The 20431-nt window shown below is 49.9% G+C and overlaps 1 protein-coding gene across 2 annotated transcripts in view; it reads left to right on the top strand.

Annotated features, from left to right (window-relative positions):
* Positions 1 to 20431, top strand: part of SH3RF3 (SH3 domain containing ring finger 3) — a 353462-nt gene that overhangs the window by 214283 nt on the left and 118748 nt on the right. For both annotated transcript variants that reach the window (XM_054678130.2, XM_054678129.2), the window contains one exon: positions 6419 to 6514. In XM_054678130.2, the coding sequence (XP_054534105.1) occupies positions 6419 to 6514 (96 nt within the window). The remainder of the gene's footprint in view (positions 1 to 6418; positions 6515 to 20431) is intronic.

The raw sequence follows: 20431 nt of genomic DNA, 5'->3' as shown, positions 1-20431 counted from the left end.
CACAAAGGTGTGGGCCCCCCAGTGACTGGGCCCCTGCAGTTCTTACCTCTCAGGCTGCCCACACTGAACCTCCAGCACGCATCAGTTACAGTTCAGGCCCTCCTAGCCGAGCACTGCTTCCCACGGAGGCTGCTGCTTGGGGATTTCTGGTATTTCCCTATTGATCTCTTCAATATGGGGGGCAGCAGTTTGCCCTGTGACCTCAGTTCTCTTACAGATCTAAGAAGAGGAGTTGCTTTTTCAGTTTGCTCAGCTTTTTTACTCATTGTTAAGATGGAGTGGTGACTTTCAGCTTCTTACGTTCTAGACTGGGAGCCGGACACCTCCCTGTTAGCTATTGAATGGTGTGTGTGCTAATACACCTTTAACAACCAACTCCTAATGATAGTTACTGTGGCGGTTGTATTTAACTAAAAGCGCCAGACACTGTTTTATTTCATTGATCTTCTTATCAAGGAACATTTATGTTATTTAGTTTTTTTGCCTAAATGCAGAAATTTACAATTTGCATGTATCCGTGGTCCCGGCTGTCGACTGTACTTGTGAACTATCATCCTGCCATCGCAGGTATCCATCCCTTTCACTGTTACATTGCCTGGAAATCAACTTTCTTTACAAAAGAAAAGTATATTTTTGATATTTGGTTTTTCAACATTTAAAAAAATTTCAGAGTGGAAATATACATGTCATTTAGAAGCACAAGAAAATTACATGCTGCTTGCTTTCTTCCTGAATTTGTTTTCTGGCATATAAGACAATTCTGTTATGAAACTATTAAATACTTGGTATTCACTGAGATTATTTGAAAAATAGGAAAGAAAAAATAAATATAAAAGTGTTCCACCTCTTCTATCTCCTAGAGTTATCCATTCTTTAAATTTTGGCATATATATTTTCAAACTTTTTCTAGGTATATATATATTTAAATTTTTTTAACCAAAAATAGTAAAATTAATGATGACATTCCACTTTATGGGCACCATGCAAATGGGTTTGTATCTTACTTTGCTTTTTTCGTTTAAAAATAACTATCAAGTCCACTAAGTAAATTACAGTATATTCATATAATGGAATGTCTCTGTGTAGTTAGTGAGGAAGATCTATATGTACTGTCACTAAATGATCTTTAGACTAAATTAAGTGGAAAAAAGCAAGATACAGAAAAGTGTGGTGAGTTCACTACCATTTATATCTTTCTAAAAGGCATGTATGTATGTGTGCATATATATGTTTATGCACGTATACATATATACATACTTGAGGAGAATATCTCTGTACTTCTCTAAGGCTATATAAGAAGCTTTATGGCTGGGCATGGTGGTTCATGCCTGTAATCCCAGCACTTTAGGAGGCTGAGGTGGAAGGATCACTTGAGCCCAGGAGTTTGAGACCAGCCTGGGCAGCATAGTGAGACCTTGTCTCTACAAATAATAATCAACAAAATTAGCTGCGTGTGGTGGCACACGCCTGTGGTCCCAGCTACTCAGGAGGCTGAGGAGGGAGGATCACTTGAGCCTGGAAAGTCAAAGCTGCAGTGAGCTGTGATTGTGCCACTGCACTCCAGCCTGGGCAACAGAGCAAGACCTTGTCTCAAAAACAAATAAATAAATAAACAAAAAGAAACTTATTAATGATTGCTTTATGGAAGGTAAGCTGAAATACCAGCGATCAGGACTGGGATTCGTTTTTTGAATTTATTTTATTTTATTTTTTGGGACAGAGTCTCATTCTCACCCAGGCTGGAGTGGAGTGGCATGATCTTGGTTCACTGCAACCTTCACCTCCTGGTTCAAGAGAGTCTCATGCCTCACCCTCCAGAGCAGCTGGGATTACAGGCATATGCCACTGTGCCCTGCTAATTTTTTTTTTTTTTTTTTTAGTAGAGACAGGGTTTTGCCATGTTGGCCAGACTGGTCTCGAACTCCTGGCCTCAAGTGATCTGCCTACTTCGGCCTACCAAAGAACTGGGATTACAGGTGTAAGCCACTGTGCCCGTCCTGTTGTCTGAATTTTTTACTTTTTATTTTTATTTTTAGATGGAGTCTTGCTCTTGCCACCCAGGCTGGAGTGCAGTGGTATAATCTCAGCTTACTGCAACCTCTGCCTCCCGGGTTCAAGCAATTCTCCTGTCTCAGCCTCACAAATAGCTGGGACTACAGGCACATGGCCTCATGCCTGGATAATTTTTGTATTTTTAATAGAAACGGGGTTTCACCATGTCGGCCAGGCTAGTCTTGAACTCCTGACCTCAGGTGATCCACCGACCTCGGACTCCCAAAGTGCTGGGATTACAGGCATGAGCCACTGTGCCTGGCCTGTTTTTTGAATTTAATATTAACATTTCTCTTTTAATTTCCATTATTTCTCTCCTGTATCATTTTTAATGACCGAGTGTATTCCATTGAATGCACAATACTGTAATTTATTTAACCAGTCCCCTTTTTCTTTGCATTTGTCTCTAGTTTTTCTCTAGTTTAACAAACACTGTAATGAATGTCTTCAGTAACAAATCTTTCTGCACACTTGATTTTTCTTAGAACAGAGTTCCTAGGAGTGGCTATTTGTAGCTCGGAGGGTGCACAGGCTTCCAAGGCTTTGATATTTGATAGGAATCACCGAACTGCCTGCCCTACATTTATATCCCCACCAAAAATGGGAAAGTGCCTGTTCCATGCATACTGGCCACCACTGTGAGTTGGGTTTATGTTTCTCATTGCTAATTTGACAGGCAAAGGAACAAAAGGGGAATCTTCCTGTTTAAAACTGTGTTTCTTTGAATATTAGCCAGGTATGCCATTTTAAAATATGTTTAATGGAAATTTGTTTTTCTTCTTTCATGAGTTCTCTGACTTTTGGCCTTGGCCTATTTTTCTCTTAAGGTATTTGTCTGCCTTTCCACTGTTTTTTTAAGTCTTTATACAGTAAAGACATTAAGCCTTTGTCTCTCATGTATCCTGCAAGTATTTTTCTGTTTATTTGCCTTTTTGTTTTGTTTCTGCTATTTTTAACATTGAGTATTTAGTTTTGCTGTAGCCAAATCTTTGTTATCATACCTTGAAATACATTCCCCAGTTCAAGATTAAACATCTATTCATATTTTCTTCTTGGACATTCAAGTTTAATCCTTATGGAATGAATTTTGGCATATACAGTGGATTAGAGAACTAATTTTATTTTTTTAATGATTGGCCAATTTTAGTAACATTTTCTAACTGATTATTGCTTGTATATGAGAAAGCCAATGATTTTTATGTATTTATCCTAAAATTGGCAGCCTTCCTCAAATTCTTATTCTAATATTCACTTGCTTCTAATTTTTCTAGGTAGAAAATTATATACCTTTCTTTCTAATATTTATACTTCTTGTCTTATTTTTCTATTTATTTGGCTCTAATTTCTAGACCAATGTTAGATACCAGTGTGGATATCATGGTATTTTCTTTAAAAAAAAAAAAAGAAAAAGAAAGAATGAAAGAAACAAAATTAATCTGGCATTTTCTTCTTTTTGTTTTTAATTTTTATAAAATTAAACTTCTATCTTGTGATATTTTACTGTTGTGACAGCTCTGATGTGTGGGAAGCCTTTGGTTATCTCTCCCTTTATGTGATCAGCGAAGCCTTAGGCCCTTAGGCTGATCTGAGCTGGGCCAATCATGCCTTGGGCCTCTACTGGTGGTGAGCTTGAGAGGCAGGTCAGGCACAGATTTCCGGAGCATTCTGTGGGCACCTCCCCCAAGCCAGGGCTCCACTCTAGTGCCCTCGTGGTGTTTAGAAAAGCCCTCCCACACTCGGCCGGGCATGATGGCTCACGCCTATAATCCCAGCACTTTGGGAGGCCGAGGTGGGCAGATCACGAGGTCAGGGGATCGAGACCATCCTGGCCAACATGGTGAAACCCCGTCTCTTCTTAAAAAAAAAAAAAAAAAAAAAAATTAGCCGGGCGTGGTGGTGAGCACCTGTAGTCCCAGCTACTCGAGAGGCTGAGGCAGGGGAATCACTTGAACCCAGGAGGTGGAGGTTGCAGTGAGCTGAGATTGGGCCATTGCACTCCAGTCTGGCGACAGCACAAGACTCCGTCTAAAAAAAGAAAAAGAAAAGAAAGAAAAGCCCCGCACACTCAACGCTGAGCGTTGCTGGAGGGACGCTCTGCTAAATGCCCCCAGACCTGAGGCTGACTTTTGGGCTGTGTGAAGTGATATGATGCTCTTAGAATGCTCTTTACGTTTTTCTGGCCTATAATGTCAGTTGGAAAAAGTGGCATTGTAAAGTCATAAATCTTTTTGGTTTGGGTGTTTTTGAAGCCGGGGGTTGGGGGAGAGGATGGGGAAAGTGAGGGGTGTGATTGCCTCTGGTGGCCCCCACGCTCTACTTGTTCTCCTGGGAGAGGGCGGTTTGGAAGAGGCATGGGAGGAGCTTCCCAGCACAGAGCCCAGCCTGCCCTCCTTCTGTGTGATCCCAGATGGGCTGTCCAGCTCTGTTAGATCAATGCTGCCTCAACTCAGATGGACACCAAACCCTACGGCCCCCTCCGCTCCCGGTGAAGCAGTTTCTCTGATGATTTCTTGGACCCCACCAGCCTAAAACATCTCTCCCTCTGACCCCAAAAGAGGCCTGTAAGTCCCGAATTGCTGCTTTGTGTTACAGCATCAGAGGCTCCTTGGAAAGGCGGGTGGTACACTCAGCTCTGAGGGGCTTCTCCATGAGGCCATCTCTTGGCCATCTCCTCCTTAGCCTGTTAAAGTCACACATGGGCCAGCTGGTCTAAGAGAGAACAAATAACGGGAGCAGTTTAGGCTGACAGGCCTTGGGGCGTTCCATGATGCACCTGACTGCCGAAGGAGGGATGGTTCTGGAGAAGGGAACAGAGGTTCGCCGGTGGTCTAGCAGAGAACAAATAACGGGGGCAGTTTAGGCTGACAGGCCTTGGGGCGTTCCATGATGCATCTGACTGCCGAAGGAGGGATGGTTCTGGAGAAGGGAACAGAGGTTCGCCAAAGGCCCCTTGGAGTGACACCCGTCTTGCCCAGGCCATTGCTGTGGTGGTCTCTGTCTCTGTCTCTTTCTCTTTTTTTTTTTTTTCTTTTTTAATATGGAGTCTCACTCTGTCACCCTGGCTGGAGTGCAGAGGTACGATCTCGGCTCACTGCAACCTCTGCCTCCTGGGTTCAAGCGATTCTCCTGCCTCAGACTCCCAAGTAGCTGGGACTACAGGTGCCTGCCACCATGCCTGGCTTATTTTTGTCTTTTTAGTAGAGACTGAGTTTCACCATGTTGGTCAGGCTGGTCTCAAACTCCTGATCTCAGGTGATCACCCGCCTCGGCCTCCCAAAGTGCTGTGATTACAGGCGTGAGCCACCGCGCCCGGCTGTCTGTCTCTCTTGACACTTGTTACAGCTGTTTTCTCCTTCCCCCAGGGCTCCTCTCTGGTCACGTCCCACTGTGAGTCCCCATCTCTCCTCCGTCCTCTTCCTCTTTCTCACCCGCCCTGCCGTTCGTCTCTGTGTCTCTTGGTACCTGTGACAGTGTCCTGAGTATTTCCTTCCTCGATGACTGCCCATCTCCCAGTCTCAACCCCCCCCAAAAGCCCGCCTTTCCTCCTTGCTGCCTGCCTCTTCCTTTCTCCTTCCATCTGTTTCCACTTTGTGCATTTATACTTGGTATTGTTTAATATTCCAAAGAATTGAAGAGGGTTATTGAAAGCTTTATGTGCCCATGACTCTAAATAAATGTAGTTGGACTGAGTTTTTTTTTGTTCTTGGATGAAGCCAGAATCTTAAAGCCTTTTCTACTTAGCTGAATTTATTTTTATTCCAAATATTTTTATTTCATTAAATAAATAATAGGAGTTGCATTTTAAAGCCCTAACTCTGTGGTACATTGCCAGGCTTTCCCATATAGGGCTCTTTGCAGCTATAATCAATAGTGTCAGAGAGGGTGCTGGCTGGGTTCGGTGGCTCACACCTGTAATCCCAGCACTTTGGGAGGCCAAGGCGGGCAGATTGCCTGAGCTCAGGAGTTCAAAACCAGCCTGGGCAACATGGCAAAACACCATCTCTACCAAAAAATACAAAAATTAGCTGGGTGTGGTGGCACACGCCTGTAATCCCAGCTACTTGGAAGGCTGAGGCAGGAGAATCGCTTGAACCCAGGAGGCGGAGGCTGCAGTGAGCAGAGATTGCGCCACTGCACTCCAGCCTGGGTGGCAGAGCGAGACTCCACCCCTCCCTCCAAACAAAAAGAAAGAAAGAGAGGGTGCTCCTGGGTGAAGATGTCAGATACCTGAATGGATAATGCACTCTTCTTGAACTCATTCCTTGGAATCTCTTCCGAGCCTCCACAGTACTAACCAGTGTCTTGTTTCCTTTTTCATTGTGTGTGTGTCCATATGCTTGTGTCCACGGTGGACCCGGAACTGCAGGATGAGATTCTGACGGTGCTCAGGAGAGTGGATGAGAACTGGGCGGAAGGCATGCTGGGAGACAAGATCGGGATCTTCCCGCTCCTGTACGTGGAGGTAAGACCGTGCCGCCCTCCCACACTTGGCTCCTTCTTGCCCACCCTTGTTTCACTACAGTGGGGTCACCTGACCTTGAAGCCCCTTTTCTAAGAGAGAAAGAGGATCCTCCACAATAGCCTCTGGCCAGAGAGCTGCTGTGTGTGGGCTTTGATTCACCTCATGGGGTCAGTGCTGTGAGCACTGCCTTGGCCAGTTTTGAGTGGCTGGTCCCAGGCCTGGCTGCAAATCATCTCACCACGTGGGCAGTGGCAGCAGGGCCCCCTTGTGCACCTTCCCCGTTTTCTCAAGGGACCCCTGCGCCTGGCACCCATGCTTCTCAAACTCCCCCAAGTGCTGCTGCTCTTTTCTCATGAGCACCAGAGGGGAAGAACCCGTCCCAAGGCAGCATTTTCCCTTCCCACTGCACACGGATTGGAAGGAACCGTTGCTGGCCATCTGCAAAGTCCTCCTTGGACTCAGGGTTATTGGGCAACTCTTCTGCCTGAGAGGCACCACAGCAAAGGTGTTTTGAGGCTAATTCCAGACCTACTAATTTCCTTTCCCTTTTCTGTAACTAAAGCACCAGGTTTCTAGTGAGTACGTTTAGGGTAGCTGCTGTGCAGAAAGCATCTTAACACGTGTGTCTTTAAAACACCTGCTAGCCTGGGGCTGTGTGTGTATGTAGGAGTATTTGCCTATGGCGTGTGTGTCTGCCATTTGTCAGTGCAAGGCCACATGTGCACATTGGTGAGCTGACCACATGCTTTCATGCTGTAACCACCAGCGTCGTCCCATAAGAGTGGCTTCAGTGAATGCTTCCTGAGTGCTTGTTGTGTGCCAGACACTTGGAAGTACCTGCTCATTTAATCTTCTCAGCAACACTGGCATATGAAAACCATGAATGGCCCTGCTTTACAGATGAGCAAACAGAGGTGCAGAAAGGTTACGTAGCATTCTCAAGATCCCACAGCCGAGGAGTGGCAGAACCAAGGTTTGAGCGCGGGCCTCTTGGCCCTAGACTCAGCCAGCCCTTCACTCTCCTGCTCTCACACCATCTCCTGCCTCTCCACTGTCTCTGGCTAATGAACTGCAGTTTACTCAGCTCAGTGCTGGGCTCCATGTGTCCCCCCTGCCTGACACACTTAAGGGCTTCAGAGTTGGCACCGAAAGCCCACAGGTGACACGGCCAGCTTTGCCACACCTACCACACAGTGTGCAGATACTTAAAGATGTTTGTTTAAAACATCTGTCAATTCCCCGTTGCCTGCAGGATAAAGTCCAAATGCTTTAGCTTAGCATTCAAAGCCCTTTGCAGTTAGTCCATAGTCTATTTTGCAGCCTCATCTCTCATTTCCTCCCCTCTTCCTCAAATATTCGGGACCAGTGGTTCTCGCACATTTAGTTTGAATGTGCTGCCCAGGCCATCTGAGGCCCTCCCACAGAAATGGCAGATAATTCACACACACACACTCTCCTGTAAGATTCACATCTGCCCTCAACACTTTGCAAGTTTCCATGTATTTGCACATTTGCTTTAGCTTTTCTGTCCTGGTGCTTAAGACCAAAGAACTTAATGCACGAATACCACTTACAATGTCGTCCAGAAGTCAGAAATCTGAGCTCTCGGACATTTGTAGCTGGCCAAACTTTTTTCTCCAGGCAGAATCTTACTGGGATACCCAACATATACATGAATGTTCATGGAAAGTTCATTACCACGGCCCTAAACAGCATACCACTCAAGTGTCCATCAACAGTGGGATGGCTGAGGACAATGCAGTATATCCATACAATGGAACGCTCTCCCACCATGCATGTGAACAAAAGAGTAATGGCTTTAAGGGCATAGGCAAATCTCCAAGTCAAATTTTTGAAAGAAGCCAGACATAAAAGTAAATGCCGTATGGGTTTTTTTAGGAAGTTCAAAAGCAGACAGAACTCCTCTGTTGTGACAGAAGTCAGAGCAGTAGTGACCTTGGGGATTCTGACTGGAAGAGGTAAGGAGGTTCTGGGCTGCAGAAAGGTTTCGTGTCCTGATCTCGGGAGAGCTGCACAGATTATGCTGCTGTAAAATGGTGTCCAGTTAAGCTTTACACACTTCTAACTGCAATTTCAAAAGCTAAGAGCAAATCTTAAAGGACAGGTAAGATCTTACCAAGGCAGCTGACAGTAGCGGAGGTGGCTGAAGGCTGCGTTGGGCCCCTCAGCCCCTCCTCTGGAAGAAGCTGTCAGGCACCATTGGGAGTCCGCAAGCAGGTGCAGGCCCGAGACCCAGTCCAGCAGGCTCTCTGTCATCTCTTCCTGGTTCCACAGGCACACTCAGAGACAAACTGGGGAGTCAGCCGCATCTGTGCCTTCCTGCAGCATGACTGCCTGTGGGTCTGAAAAGCCACCTTAAAGCCCTCCTCCCTCAGGGCCATGAGCAGAGCTCCATAGCCCCACCTGCCCCCACACCCACTCACAGGTTCTGCCTCCACTCTTGGGCACAGCCCCTTCCACCCACCTGGATAGGAAGCCCTGGACTGTCCTTCAGGCTCAGAGACACAGACCTCCTCCCAAGCATCCTTGGGCAGGGGGCCCCACTGCCCCTCTTGCCCCTTTCTGAGATGGCTGCCCATGCAGTACTGGGCTCCATGCCACACACCCATAGCCTGGCAGCCTCAGCTCTGATACAGGCCCCCGGACTCTCAGCAGCCACTGAAGACCAGCCTGAACAGGTGTTTCCTGAGACTTTTCATTCTTTATGTACTGACTGCTTGCACGCCACACACCACATGGATCCTGGTGGATCGGAAAGTCCTGGTTTGGCCGAAACTGCTTCCCTCTGGGAGGCCGCACAGGCATTTGAGGTGGGAACTTGGGTGTTTGCAGGGTTCCTGAGAGAGTCAGACCCGCGTGCCAGGAGGGAGCCTGGAGCTTCCATCTTGGGCTACTGCACAGGCAGCCGGCACAGTCCCGGTGATGCTTGTCCCCTGGTGCATGAAGGAATGTAGCAGACCCGTCACCTCACACTAAGAGGATATCTTCTTTCATGCTCACATAAGCTTGGATTGCACGAAGGTCTCCTCCACAGCCGCTCCAGCCGGGATCTGCAGGCACCTGGCAGGGTTCTACCCAGTGCACAGCTGCCCTATGGGGTTCACCGAGGGACTCTCACCTCGCCTGGCCTCACCTGGCCTCACCTTCCCATCAGCGCCGCTCAGGCCATGAAGCTAAGCCCACGGTGGACCTCACAAAGTAAACGAGAGTGTGCCCTGCACAGTGCTCTCCCTCCGTGGTTGTGTCTCCACCAGGGCCTGCCAGTGGCACAGTGAGCTGAAGGGCACACAGCTGGCCTGGAGCCAGCCTGGCCTTGCACTGCTTCAGCTGCTTTCAGAGGAGGTGGACCCTGCCCTGGACCTACGTACATTTCCCTCTGCTGTTCTATAGAAATAATCCTCTCTCCACAGCCCCTGGCACCCACCTGCCACAGGCATTCACCCATGAGCTGGGCTTGCTGCCCCTGGGCACTGACCCCATCTGTGCTGTGCTCACCGGAGATACCTCACTCCCTGCCCAGCTCCTCTTCCCATGGCTCCAGCCACCGTCCCATGCCCTGGAACCTGCCTCCTTGTCCTTTTCGCCCATCGTTTTGCAAAAGGATGTGAGAAACTCTCCTGCGGCCGTCCCCATGCCAGGACCCAGGGCACGTCTCCCTGACACCTGTTCATCAGATGCCAGCTGGACAGCACCCCTTGCCAGGAGCCTAGGCTGACCCTGCCCCAGTGTCCACTCAGGGGCACAGAGAGGAGTGGGCCTGGCCTCTCACCCTCTGGAACTCTAGTCTAGCGGATGGGACAAGAACTAAATCCAAACACTCCACCGGGCCTTCCTTCTGGGTCTTTAGCCCTTGAGGTTTTTCAGAATTTCAGAAGGCGCTTGTTCTAAGGGGAGTGAGGATGAGCCAGTCTGAGGAATTCCTCCTTCCCAGTGGGCCAGGGCAGAGTGAACTCACAGGAGGATGGCAGGCGAGGGACTCCGTCATCCAGAGTTCTGCCCTCTCTGTGGCATGAGTGCCGGGGCTGAGCACCCCTGCAGCCCCCCTCTCTTTTTGCACAGGGTCCAAGTTGACCTGCTTGGAGTCAGGCCTCGGCCCAGCCCTCGGCTGTTGAGAACAGGGCCCATTCCTCATAGGCCCTGATGGCAGGACCATGAGCAACCCATGGGCAGTTCAGGGCGATGCAGGCTTCAGAGCAGACCTGGCTGGGCCCAGCTTGTCCTACATCACCTGCACATTGGGGGCATGGCCTGTGGTCACCCCCTTTACCTTCCTGAGCCTCAGTTTCTCCCTTCAAACGGCAGTGGCAGATGTCATGGGCTAGCCATGAGGCATAGAGAAGATAAGAACACACAGGCTGGGCTGGCTGGGGTGGGCAGAGAGCACTGTCCTGTGCTGGTGGTGGTGGTGTAAATGTCTGTGGAGTGAAAGCTGCTCCTCGGTCCATTCCTGTGTTGATTGAAGATCATTGTGTCATTCCTGAGCACTGAACACATTTGGCCTGGTTAGCTGAATGGGTTTGAAGGCAGGGCAGTTTCCTGCCTGGGTGAGGTTTGCAGTTGGATGATGTCAACAATACCAGGACACAGGTCCAGGGTGTGGATGCTTAGGAGAGGCAGCCGTCTTGGAAGCTGTCTTTAAGGAGCATTGTCAGGAAAGGAAGCAGCTCGGGTTGGAGAGACTTGGGGGCGGGACACAGGCTGCCTCTGGCTGCTCACACAGAGCCTGGGTGGGTGGCTTGCATGGAGACTTAGAAGGCATGTTAGCAAATACGCCAGTGACTCTTGTCTGCGAGGAAAACCTCTCCATGGGGCCAGGATCCTGATCCAAAAATAGTTCAAAAAAATGATGAAAGACAGTAGACACAAGTGTCAAGCTCTGCCTCCACGTTGACAACATCGGTTGTCCAGGTAGAGTAATGGGGAGACCCAGTTCTCAAGGAACCAACTGAAAAAGACCCCCCAGAGATAGTGCTTTACTTATCCTCAATAGGATATTCAGAAATTGGCTGCTCCCTGTGTTGCTGGTGTGTGCGTGAGTGGTCACCTAGGTAGACCCTCATGCCCTCACCCCACACGTGCATGTGGTGGCATCCCAAGGATCCTTAGAGACAGCCAGCATCTCAGCATCTCTGACAGTAAAGGGCGGGGAGGAGGAACCCCTTCTTTTGTTCCCCCAAGTTTCCATTGTGAACAGTGACCATCCTGTGCCTAGATAGACCCTAGTCTGCAACGTGAGGACAGACAGAGATGGGGTGTGGAGCACCTGTCCCGGCAGCCAGCACATACCCCAGACAGGTCTGCTTAGGAAGGAACAGAGAGCCGCTCAGAGTCCAGGCTATTTTGCTGCCTTTGGATTTGGCTTGGGCTGAAAAAGTAGGTGCCTTTCCCTGGGGGAAGGTCTAGAATTCAATTAGAGCTGTAACTGTTTATTCTTGGCGTTTTCCATTGATTGTCTCTTTCTAATTGAGCAGCTTTTCAGGGGCATGTGATGGGTGCACACTCCTCTCCACTTGGCTAATAAGAAGTGTGAAGCCTGAGGGTGCTGGACCTCCGTGGGCCAGCGGGGCGTTGGTCTGTGTGGGGAGATGCTGGAGCACGTGGTGAGCAATGGGTCACAGATGAGAGGTGGAGGTGGGGCCCAGCTGCTGCTGATGAGCCTCCTAGTCATCCCAGTGTCTGCTAACCCAGAAACAGGCCATAGCATCAGTGGCTGTGGTAGGATAACCCCAGGATCCGGGGAAGAAGCAGAGCTGGAGGGGGCAGAAGATTCAGACTCTGTGACGCCAGACCCAAGCCTCTGTCTGATGTCAGGATGCTTGTGCCTTAGTTGGTTGTTGAATTAATATGGTGTGGTGTTCGGGCAAATTGTGGATGGAATGCTGTTTATAGATCCTGGAAAAAATAATGGCAGCCAAAATGAAAATCTTTATTTAGCGAAATAATATAATACCCAGAAAAATAGCAGCAGTTCCTGCTGATGGCCATTTTCCGTTTGAGAGTGCTTATCTTCAGCACAATGATGATAGCGTGCATCATCAGACCACTGGGTTCTAAGCCTTGGTTGATGCAGCAACATCAAGCTCAGTTCCTCCTGCTCCTGTAGCACCGGTGCCTCCTTGTCACTTTATCTTTTACAAAGAGAGGCTATTATTTTGAACCTCTGCCTCTTAAGTATGCTGTTGAGACGTTTGGTGATGACTTAAAGGCACAACGACAGCTCTCACTGGGAGCGGATAGCTCGGGCATTGTTGTTAATTGTGCACACTCCGCGTTCTGCACTACCTCAAAGTAGTGAGCAGCTCTGCCGTGGTTGGATTTGCCATTTTACCTTGGTCTTGTGGATTTTCAGCCCTTGCCTGGGCCAGGCAGGATGTGTTCAGGGAGGAAGAGAGGAAGGGTGTGGCTTCTAATGAGAGCCACAAGGGAAGTATCCCAGGTGCTGAACTGAGGCTCCTGTCTCCTCCTCAGCACCTCCAGACCTGTCTGATCCTGTGGTCCGGGTGGGTTCACCCACCGGCTTGCACTCTGGGTCAGGGAGCTGGCTCATATTCACTGTCCTGGTCTCTGCCTTCCCTCCTCCTTCCAAAGACCCCCTCAGCTTCTCTAAGAGAAACCCAGCATGCCAAGAACCACATAGGCAGTGGGAGAGGGATGGAAGGATGGGGGCTCTAGTTCTCAATTCCCAGTTGACTTTATGCACCCCCACCTGAGACGGGGTTGGAACACCTCCGACTCTTAATCTTGCCTATGAACTAGAGGCTGCATGGGCTTATGGAGCTATGTGATGCTTCTGAGGCACCCTCCTTTTTCTTTGCATGCCTGGTAATTTTCAGCTGGTTACTGACTTTGTGAATTTTACTGTTTGGGGTATTGGACATCTTGGCATTCCTACAGATGTTCTTGAGCTTTGATTTTTGTTAAGTTGCTTAGACTCAGTTTGGTGTTTTTGAGGCTCGCTTTGAGGCTTTGTTAGGCAGAGCCAGGGAAGCCTTTCATGTGGGGCTAATTTCTTTACTGCTGAGGCTATAACCTCTACTCCATGCCCCATGACTTATGAGGCTTCCACTCTGGAAGTTGGAAATGAAAACTATTCCTGGCTGTATGTGAGCTCAGAGATTGCTCTGCCTTCTCCTTGTGGGCAGTTCTTTCCCCAGTGCTGGATAGTTCCCTCATATGAATGCCCTGATCAGCTCTCAGCTGAAGACTCCAGGGGACTTTCTGCAGATCTCCAGGACTGTCTCTCTCTGCAGCTCCCTCCTCTCCAGAACTCTGGCCTGCATCCTGTAGCCACTGTGGCTCCCCAGACCCAGAACTCTGTCTTCTCAATGCAGGGAGAGGCTAGAGAACCCAGAGACAGTAACAGAGCCCATGTTATGGGCTCCGCCGCTCTTGGTGATTGCTGTCTTGTGCGTTCTGCTGTCCCATGTCTGCAAATCTTGTTTCATAGATTTGTTTTCAGTGTCTGGAGCAGGAGGGTAAAAATGTTACCCATCATTTCACCTTGGCTAAGCAGATGTTAGCCAGTGATGCTTTAGGAATTTTGAAATAAGGGTCAGAGGTTCCCCAGGGCTCAATCTCTCCAGCTTCAGTGCCAAAGTAATAATCCAGGACTTTTCCTTAGATGAGGAACTGGAAAAGCCTTTAAAGTCATTGTTTACCATGGAGATGGGTTACAACCAAACGCCAAAGCCCGTCCCGCGGTCCCACTCTCCAGGCGAGCCCCTCGCATGTTTGTTTCACTGCTGGTGTTCCCTACACTTCTGCTGACAGATGTGGCCGCTGCTTCTAAGAGTCAGGACACCCTGATGATGCCACATCAGAAGGGATGTGAAAGTATGAAGGAAAAATACTCAGGGATGTCTGCCAGGGAACGTTGGGGAAGATGCAGTTTTGTTTGAAGTTTCTTTTTTTTTTTCTTGCTTTTCGTCATCCTCTGTTTTTACAAGCTCCTGCCGCAGCGACAGCCTGTGGAAGGGATCCCCCAGCCTTAGTGTGGATGCCAATCCTGCTTGCATTTCTGTGTCAGTGTGGACTGTGCCTCCAGGAACACTTTGTAAAGCCCTCCTGCAGGTGAAGCCCAGTCACTGCCAAGAACACTGGGCAGGAAAGCCAGAGGCGGGGACCAGAAGGGAGGAACCAGGCAAGCACCCAGTGGGGTGTCTCCTGGAGTGTGATGTTGTGTCTGTGTCTGAACAGAGTGGTCCAGGAGGCAAATTCTTAGACCTATCAGGGAGAATAAGCAGTGGTCTTGCCTTCACCAACAACCCACTGTTTCCCTTACCTTTCAATTGGATTAATGGCATAAAGAAATAAATGAGTGTAAAGAAATGAGACAAGACTACATAAGAGGGAGACTCCAGTCGCATTCATGGTTGGGGTCTGTACATTTTCTTGCCAGGATCTGACCGCCAAGGCGTGATCCACACATACATGGGTGTTCATTGTAGTTTGGGTTTGTTTGTCTCCAGCAAAAATAGGTAGGTGCCTAGGTACCGGCTCACCCTGATTTCTCTCTTCTTAAGTCTTTTTGAGGTCTTCGTGAAATTAACATCTTATAATAGAATATCTTACATTCCATTGCTGCTGGGAGTCTTGTTGCTGTGATTGTTTTGTCTCCCTAAGCCCCTTTGAGGCCAGACCTATAACTCACAGTTGCTTCCCTTCTGGGTCCTGGCACAGGGTGGGGCCCAGGCGCTAGCCACCCTGTGCACCTGTGCAGTGTTATTGGGTTGTGGTTCAGTGTTCTACAGAGCTCATCAAGCATGGGGAATGCCCCACTGACCATCTCTAAATGGGTCTAAGCTGGGAAGCTTGCAGCAGTTCTTGTATATCTGTGGCAAGACAGCTTAGTAAGTTTTTGTGAAGCCCCTTGTCCTCGCTGCCAGCCTCCCTGGAAGCTTCTGAGGGGACAATGAGTAGCCCTGACCGCAGCCTGAGTGGCTCAGTCATCACTGGGGCCACAGCCCACCTTAAATGTTGTCAGGGCCTGGCGAAGGGGCACATGGAGCCTTGTGCCATAGTTCCTGAGGTTTGATCGCACCCTGCCCACCTTAGCCAGGCAATCCCTGCCCACCAGGTGCCCCCCACCACCTGCATCAAACTTTTTAGGTTCCTCCCAAGACCTTGATGCTGGAGAGCCAGACACTAATTCAGGGCCTTTGGAGGCCCCAGCAGGGCACGCACTGGTCCTCAGCACCAGTGCACTCAGCCTCGCCAGAAAGAAGCTGCATGCATGTAGACCAGCAGGAGTCGTTGCTGATTGCCGACTGTTTTGTAACTAAAATGGACTACCTGTGTTGGCTTTAAGCAGTAGTTGTGTAATTGTGTGTCAGGAAGAGGGCTTCCTCCACGGGTCTACCAAGTGGTCTACCACTTGCTGAGTGCAGAGCCTTGTCCTGGTCTGGATGCGACGATGGAAGGCTTAAGTGAGTCATCTCCTGAAGAGACTACTCAGGACTGGAAGTGTGTCAGCCTAGGGGCAGCTGAACACCCAGGCGGCCGTGGGGCAGGCTGCTGGAGCGTCTGGCCTGCAGCCGGTGGAAGTAACTGAGCTCCAACCTTGTGTCCAGACTGCTTCTCCCCCAGGCTTCATCTGTTTTTCTGCTTCTCCTGTCACTCATGTAGACAGTGCACTTCCCACTGAGCAGGTCAATGGCAGGGTTACTTTTACACCTAACTTTAGCTCCTCACTGGGCCCTGCTGGTCTCAGCATGCACACCCACCCAATCCTACGGAGACAGAGTTCTCACACCTACCCTCCGCAGGGCATCTTGGGCCATCCACGTCCACCTGCCCTCCCTTCAGCGTGGCCATCACGGTGCCCTGACTCAGCTTCCAGTCCCCCGGGCTTCCATGTTCTTGTCTTCCCTTTCACTTCTACCTTTCCTGCCTGAGTAAGTTAGGCTGTGGCTCGCAAACTTCAGTGAGCATTTGAGTGTTGTCAGAAAGGCCCCCAGGGTGGCTACATAGTAGAAAGGACAGCTTTACTGGTGACATCAGTTTGCAAACCAGGAATAGATAGTCCCTGACATGGAACGAAGGTGCTCTCGCTTCGCAGAAGGGAAGGGCAGTTGGATTTTATGGCTCGCAGGGTCTGTGTTACATAGTAGAATCAGACATATTTAGCAGGTTTGGGGGAAAGCTGTGCATGTTTATAAGGGGAGCTGAGTGCATGTGCAGTGGGCAAACATGTACGTAACACACATCTCATGTCACTTTAGGGTGGGGTTTCAGCATTAAAATGAGATGGAATTTGGCTCTTTCCATCAACAGGTGAACTATAGGACACAAAGACAGCCTGTGCACAGCCTCCATAAGCTGCTGAAACTGGCTTGAGGTCTGCAGTTGCTTATGAGAAAGGGGTGTTTGTAAGGGCTGTCCTCTGTCCCATCAGAGTTGCAGTGGTCTGGGTTATAAATCAGAGGGGTCTGATAGCACCTATTGTTAGGGAGTTTAGCAAGAGTGTGGCTTTCCTTGTAGCCCAGGAATTTAGGAAGTTACCATGCCAGCACATAGGTAACTTTGTTTCCTTAACCACAGGGTCTGTCTTAGTTGCTGAAGGGACATCTGTTTTGGTCTCAGATCACACAAGTCATTGGGAAAGCTGCAGGCCCAGCCCAGGGGAGAGTCTGCTGCAGTGGGGCTGACTCAGCCTGGGGCTGAGGCTGCCTGCACCAGGCCCACCTGCGCCCAGCCCACTGGCCACCCCACCTCCCTCAGCAGCCCACCTCCTGACCCCCGACGTGGTTGGCCTTTCCTCAGTCCTCATCTGCATGAACTCTCCACACTTAGCACATGCCCTTCCGTCTTGCAGCTGTGTCCCCGGGCCTCAGCAATCTTAAAACAGCCCCTCTGTCACCCCACACAGAGCACCCCAGTCGTCTCCAGGACCTTCCTTTGGAACATCGAGCCCTGTCACATCTTCAAATCCTTCTGGTGCATTCTAACATCCGTCTGCCACTGAATCTTCAGAACAGCCTTAGGGGAAGAGGAAGGCTCCATTCTCCTGGCGAGAGACGCAGCCAAGCCCCATCCAGGGCCCGCAGCTGATGAGCAGTTCCATGCCAGAATTTGAAGTTAGCACCCCCAACGTTCTCTGCTTTCAGGATTCCTAGTGCAGAGACATTTGGCTGTTGGATTATGAACCTGCCCCAATCTGACCTGCAGCTTCTCCTCCCACCATCTCATTCTATGGATTAATGTGTGGACCACACTCTTCCAGGCCCATGCTCACTTCTTTCTTGAGTGTTCCAATCACAACGCTCAGGACTTGAGAGTGTGTCTGAACCTGGAGATCGGCCTTAGGAAGTACCATCCACATTTAAAGAAGTTGGGAGGAAACCGGTGTCAGATTCCATGCAGCCCTGAGGGCGGGCCCTGGCTCCGAGGCACTTGTCCCCAGGCAGACCTTGTGAGTGCTTGCAGCTTTTCAGGCATGGAAGTGAAAGCATACTTAGCTGTGGAGAGATTTGGCACTGGGTGCCTGTAGGAGACAGCAGCACTTCTTGGCTGAGGTTCAGGGCTATGTGGTACAGAAGAAACCATGTCTGATTTTTCAGCTGGAACCAAGCACACCCATGTGGAGTCACTGGGGGGTCATGGGGGACCCCAAACATCTTTATTCCAGAGCAGCCCATCTTTGCAGGGCGATCTATCCTACAGGTCTCAGTTGCTGTTGCTGCCTCACCCTTAGTTCTAAGACTTGGCAATGGATTATGACCAAGGTTGACACTCTGGGCCAGTTGCAATCATTCTTCTCTTGTCTTCATGCTTCTCCTCCATGGTACCTTTTGTTAATACTTTCTGTTTCCAATGGATAGGGTGCAGGCTGCTGCGGGCTGAGGCACGTTTAAGATTCGGGTCCGGGAAATGCCCAAACCGTGTGTGTGCCCTGTGGGGCACTTTCTGTAACCACCTGAATTCCACCTGTGATGCAGAATGAGAAACAGCACTGATTCCAGCTTCATTTCGTTTCTGCTCAACCCCCTCAGAGGAGCTCAGAGCTACTCTCTGTTGCTTTTATAAACACCTCCCAAATCCTTGAAAGTGAGAGCAATTAAGAGTCTTAGTTTGAAGCTCTTGGGACATCAGCCGCATTTTCCAGATGTCCTGTTTTCAGTGATCAGTCCGTCCTTATACCCTTTAAGTAATTTCTCATCCCTCAGCCCCTTCCACCCTACCACCCTGCTGAGTCTCCAGTGTCTGTTAGGGAGAAGGTTCTGATGACAGTCTAGAGGCTTCCTGGCTGCCACAAACAGTTCCTTCAGGGCTGGCCCCTCACAAATGAAGGCAGCCCGTCCTTTCCATCTCTGCTTCCATCAGAGGACCACTTGCTCCTCCCACCCTTAGGTTTCTGTTGGTGGCTTAGCTTTTGGTGGAGAGAGCACATCCCACTGCTGGGCAGTGCCCTCCCCACGGTTCCTTCCAGGCCGCCTGGGGTCCCACGTTCATCCAGTCCTTAAGCGCCGGCTGCGGGCCAGGCCCTGGGGATGCAGCCTGAATGAAGTAGAGGAGAACCCTGGAGACCACATCTGCCAGGGAGGACACAACAGCGAAGAAAAGCAAGTCTGGAGGGGATTCTACTCTCTGTGGAGAAAGTAACACCAGGAGAGGAGGAAGGGCCTGGGAGGAGGGAACTGCAGTTTTCCTGTCAGCGCTCGGGAATGTGGCAGGGAAAGCGGCCTTCGGGGAGGGGCAGGGAGGGAGCAGGTCCAGAGGTGGCCTGAGCTGGCCGAGGGACTCTAAGCCAGGGTGACCAAGCAGGCAGGCGGGAGGAGAGGGGTTGGGGCCAGAGGGGCAGTGGGAAACGGGCTTCGGGGGTTCCCGCAGGTCACTCTGAGGACATTGGCATCTGCTCTGCATTTGGGTCTGGGGTCTCTCTTCCAGGCCCCTTCTCTGCCCAGTGCCCGTGACCTTGTGCCTGTGTCCATAGACTCCTGCTGACCACGTCCTTGTCATTCCTAAGCCCACCGCTGCTTTGCTGAGGTGAACTTTGATAGTGTAAAATGCATGTGGAGGGAGCCTTCTAGACTAAAAGTTTTGAGCTCTGGTCATAGGGAACCCACAGGTCTTGAGCCCCTGGGGAGTGGGCAGAAGGCCTCAGGGCAACTCCAGCCCGATGGTTCCCATGTGGCTTCTGAGGGTCCCACCTCCCCCACAGTTCATTCTCACACAGCCATGGAACCAGGAACCATTTACTTCACTATTGCTTCAAGCCACCAGTGGGGCCCATTGCTCTTAGAATAAATCTAGACTCCTCACTGCAGTCCACCCTGTGGGTCCACCCAGCCTCACACCCTCCCTGCATGCCTGGCCCTGATCGTTGTCCCGGCATGCTGGCCTTCCTCTGTCCCTTCCTCTGTCCCTCTGACAGGCCAGACCCCTGCCCACGTTGGCATCAGACAGTCGAGCAGAAGCTCTGGCTCTCTCTGTCACTCCCTGTGCCTCAGTTTCCTCATCTGTGTAATGGGAGTAATAACCTTACCCACCTCTAAGGGTTCTTAGGAGGATTGAATTGGAGACATAGTGAAGTGCACAAAACAGCGCACAAAGGGAGAACTATGTGTTAGAAATGATTGTTACCTTAATTGTAGTTTGGGGGCCCTGCACAACCCCAGTGTCCCCTGAGTCACCTCCCATGTCACTCTGCAGAGAGCAGGAAGAAGCCCCCATGTCCTGTTGCAAAAATACATTTTAGTAGCAGCGTGTTGTTTTTGATGCTGCAATATGAATATCCAGTCCTCTTGAAAATACAATTTGGAATAGTCTTAGGTTTCATTCTATGTGAAGGAAACAATCACTTAGAGAATGAGTTTCCTTGAACTGTCCAGGGCAAAGGAGCCTGTCCGAAATAATCGGCGCTTTTGGGAAAGGGACAACCAGTGTATTGCAGGCAGA

Source organism: Pan troglodytes, chromosome 12, assembly GCF_028858775.2.
Source record: "Pan troglodytes isolate AG18354 chromosome 12, NHGRI_mPanTro3-v2.0_pri, whole genome shotgun sequence".
Classification (NCBI taxonomy): Eukaryota; Metazoa; Chordata; class Mammalia; order Primates; family Hominidae; genus Pan; species Pan troglodytes.
Note: the sequence above shows the minus strand (reverse complement) of the source record. Positions and strands in the feature narration are given on the sequence as shown.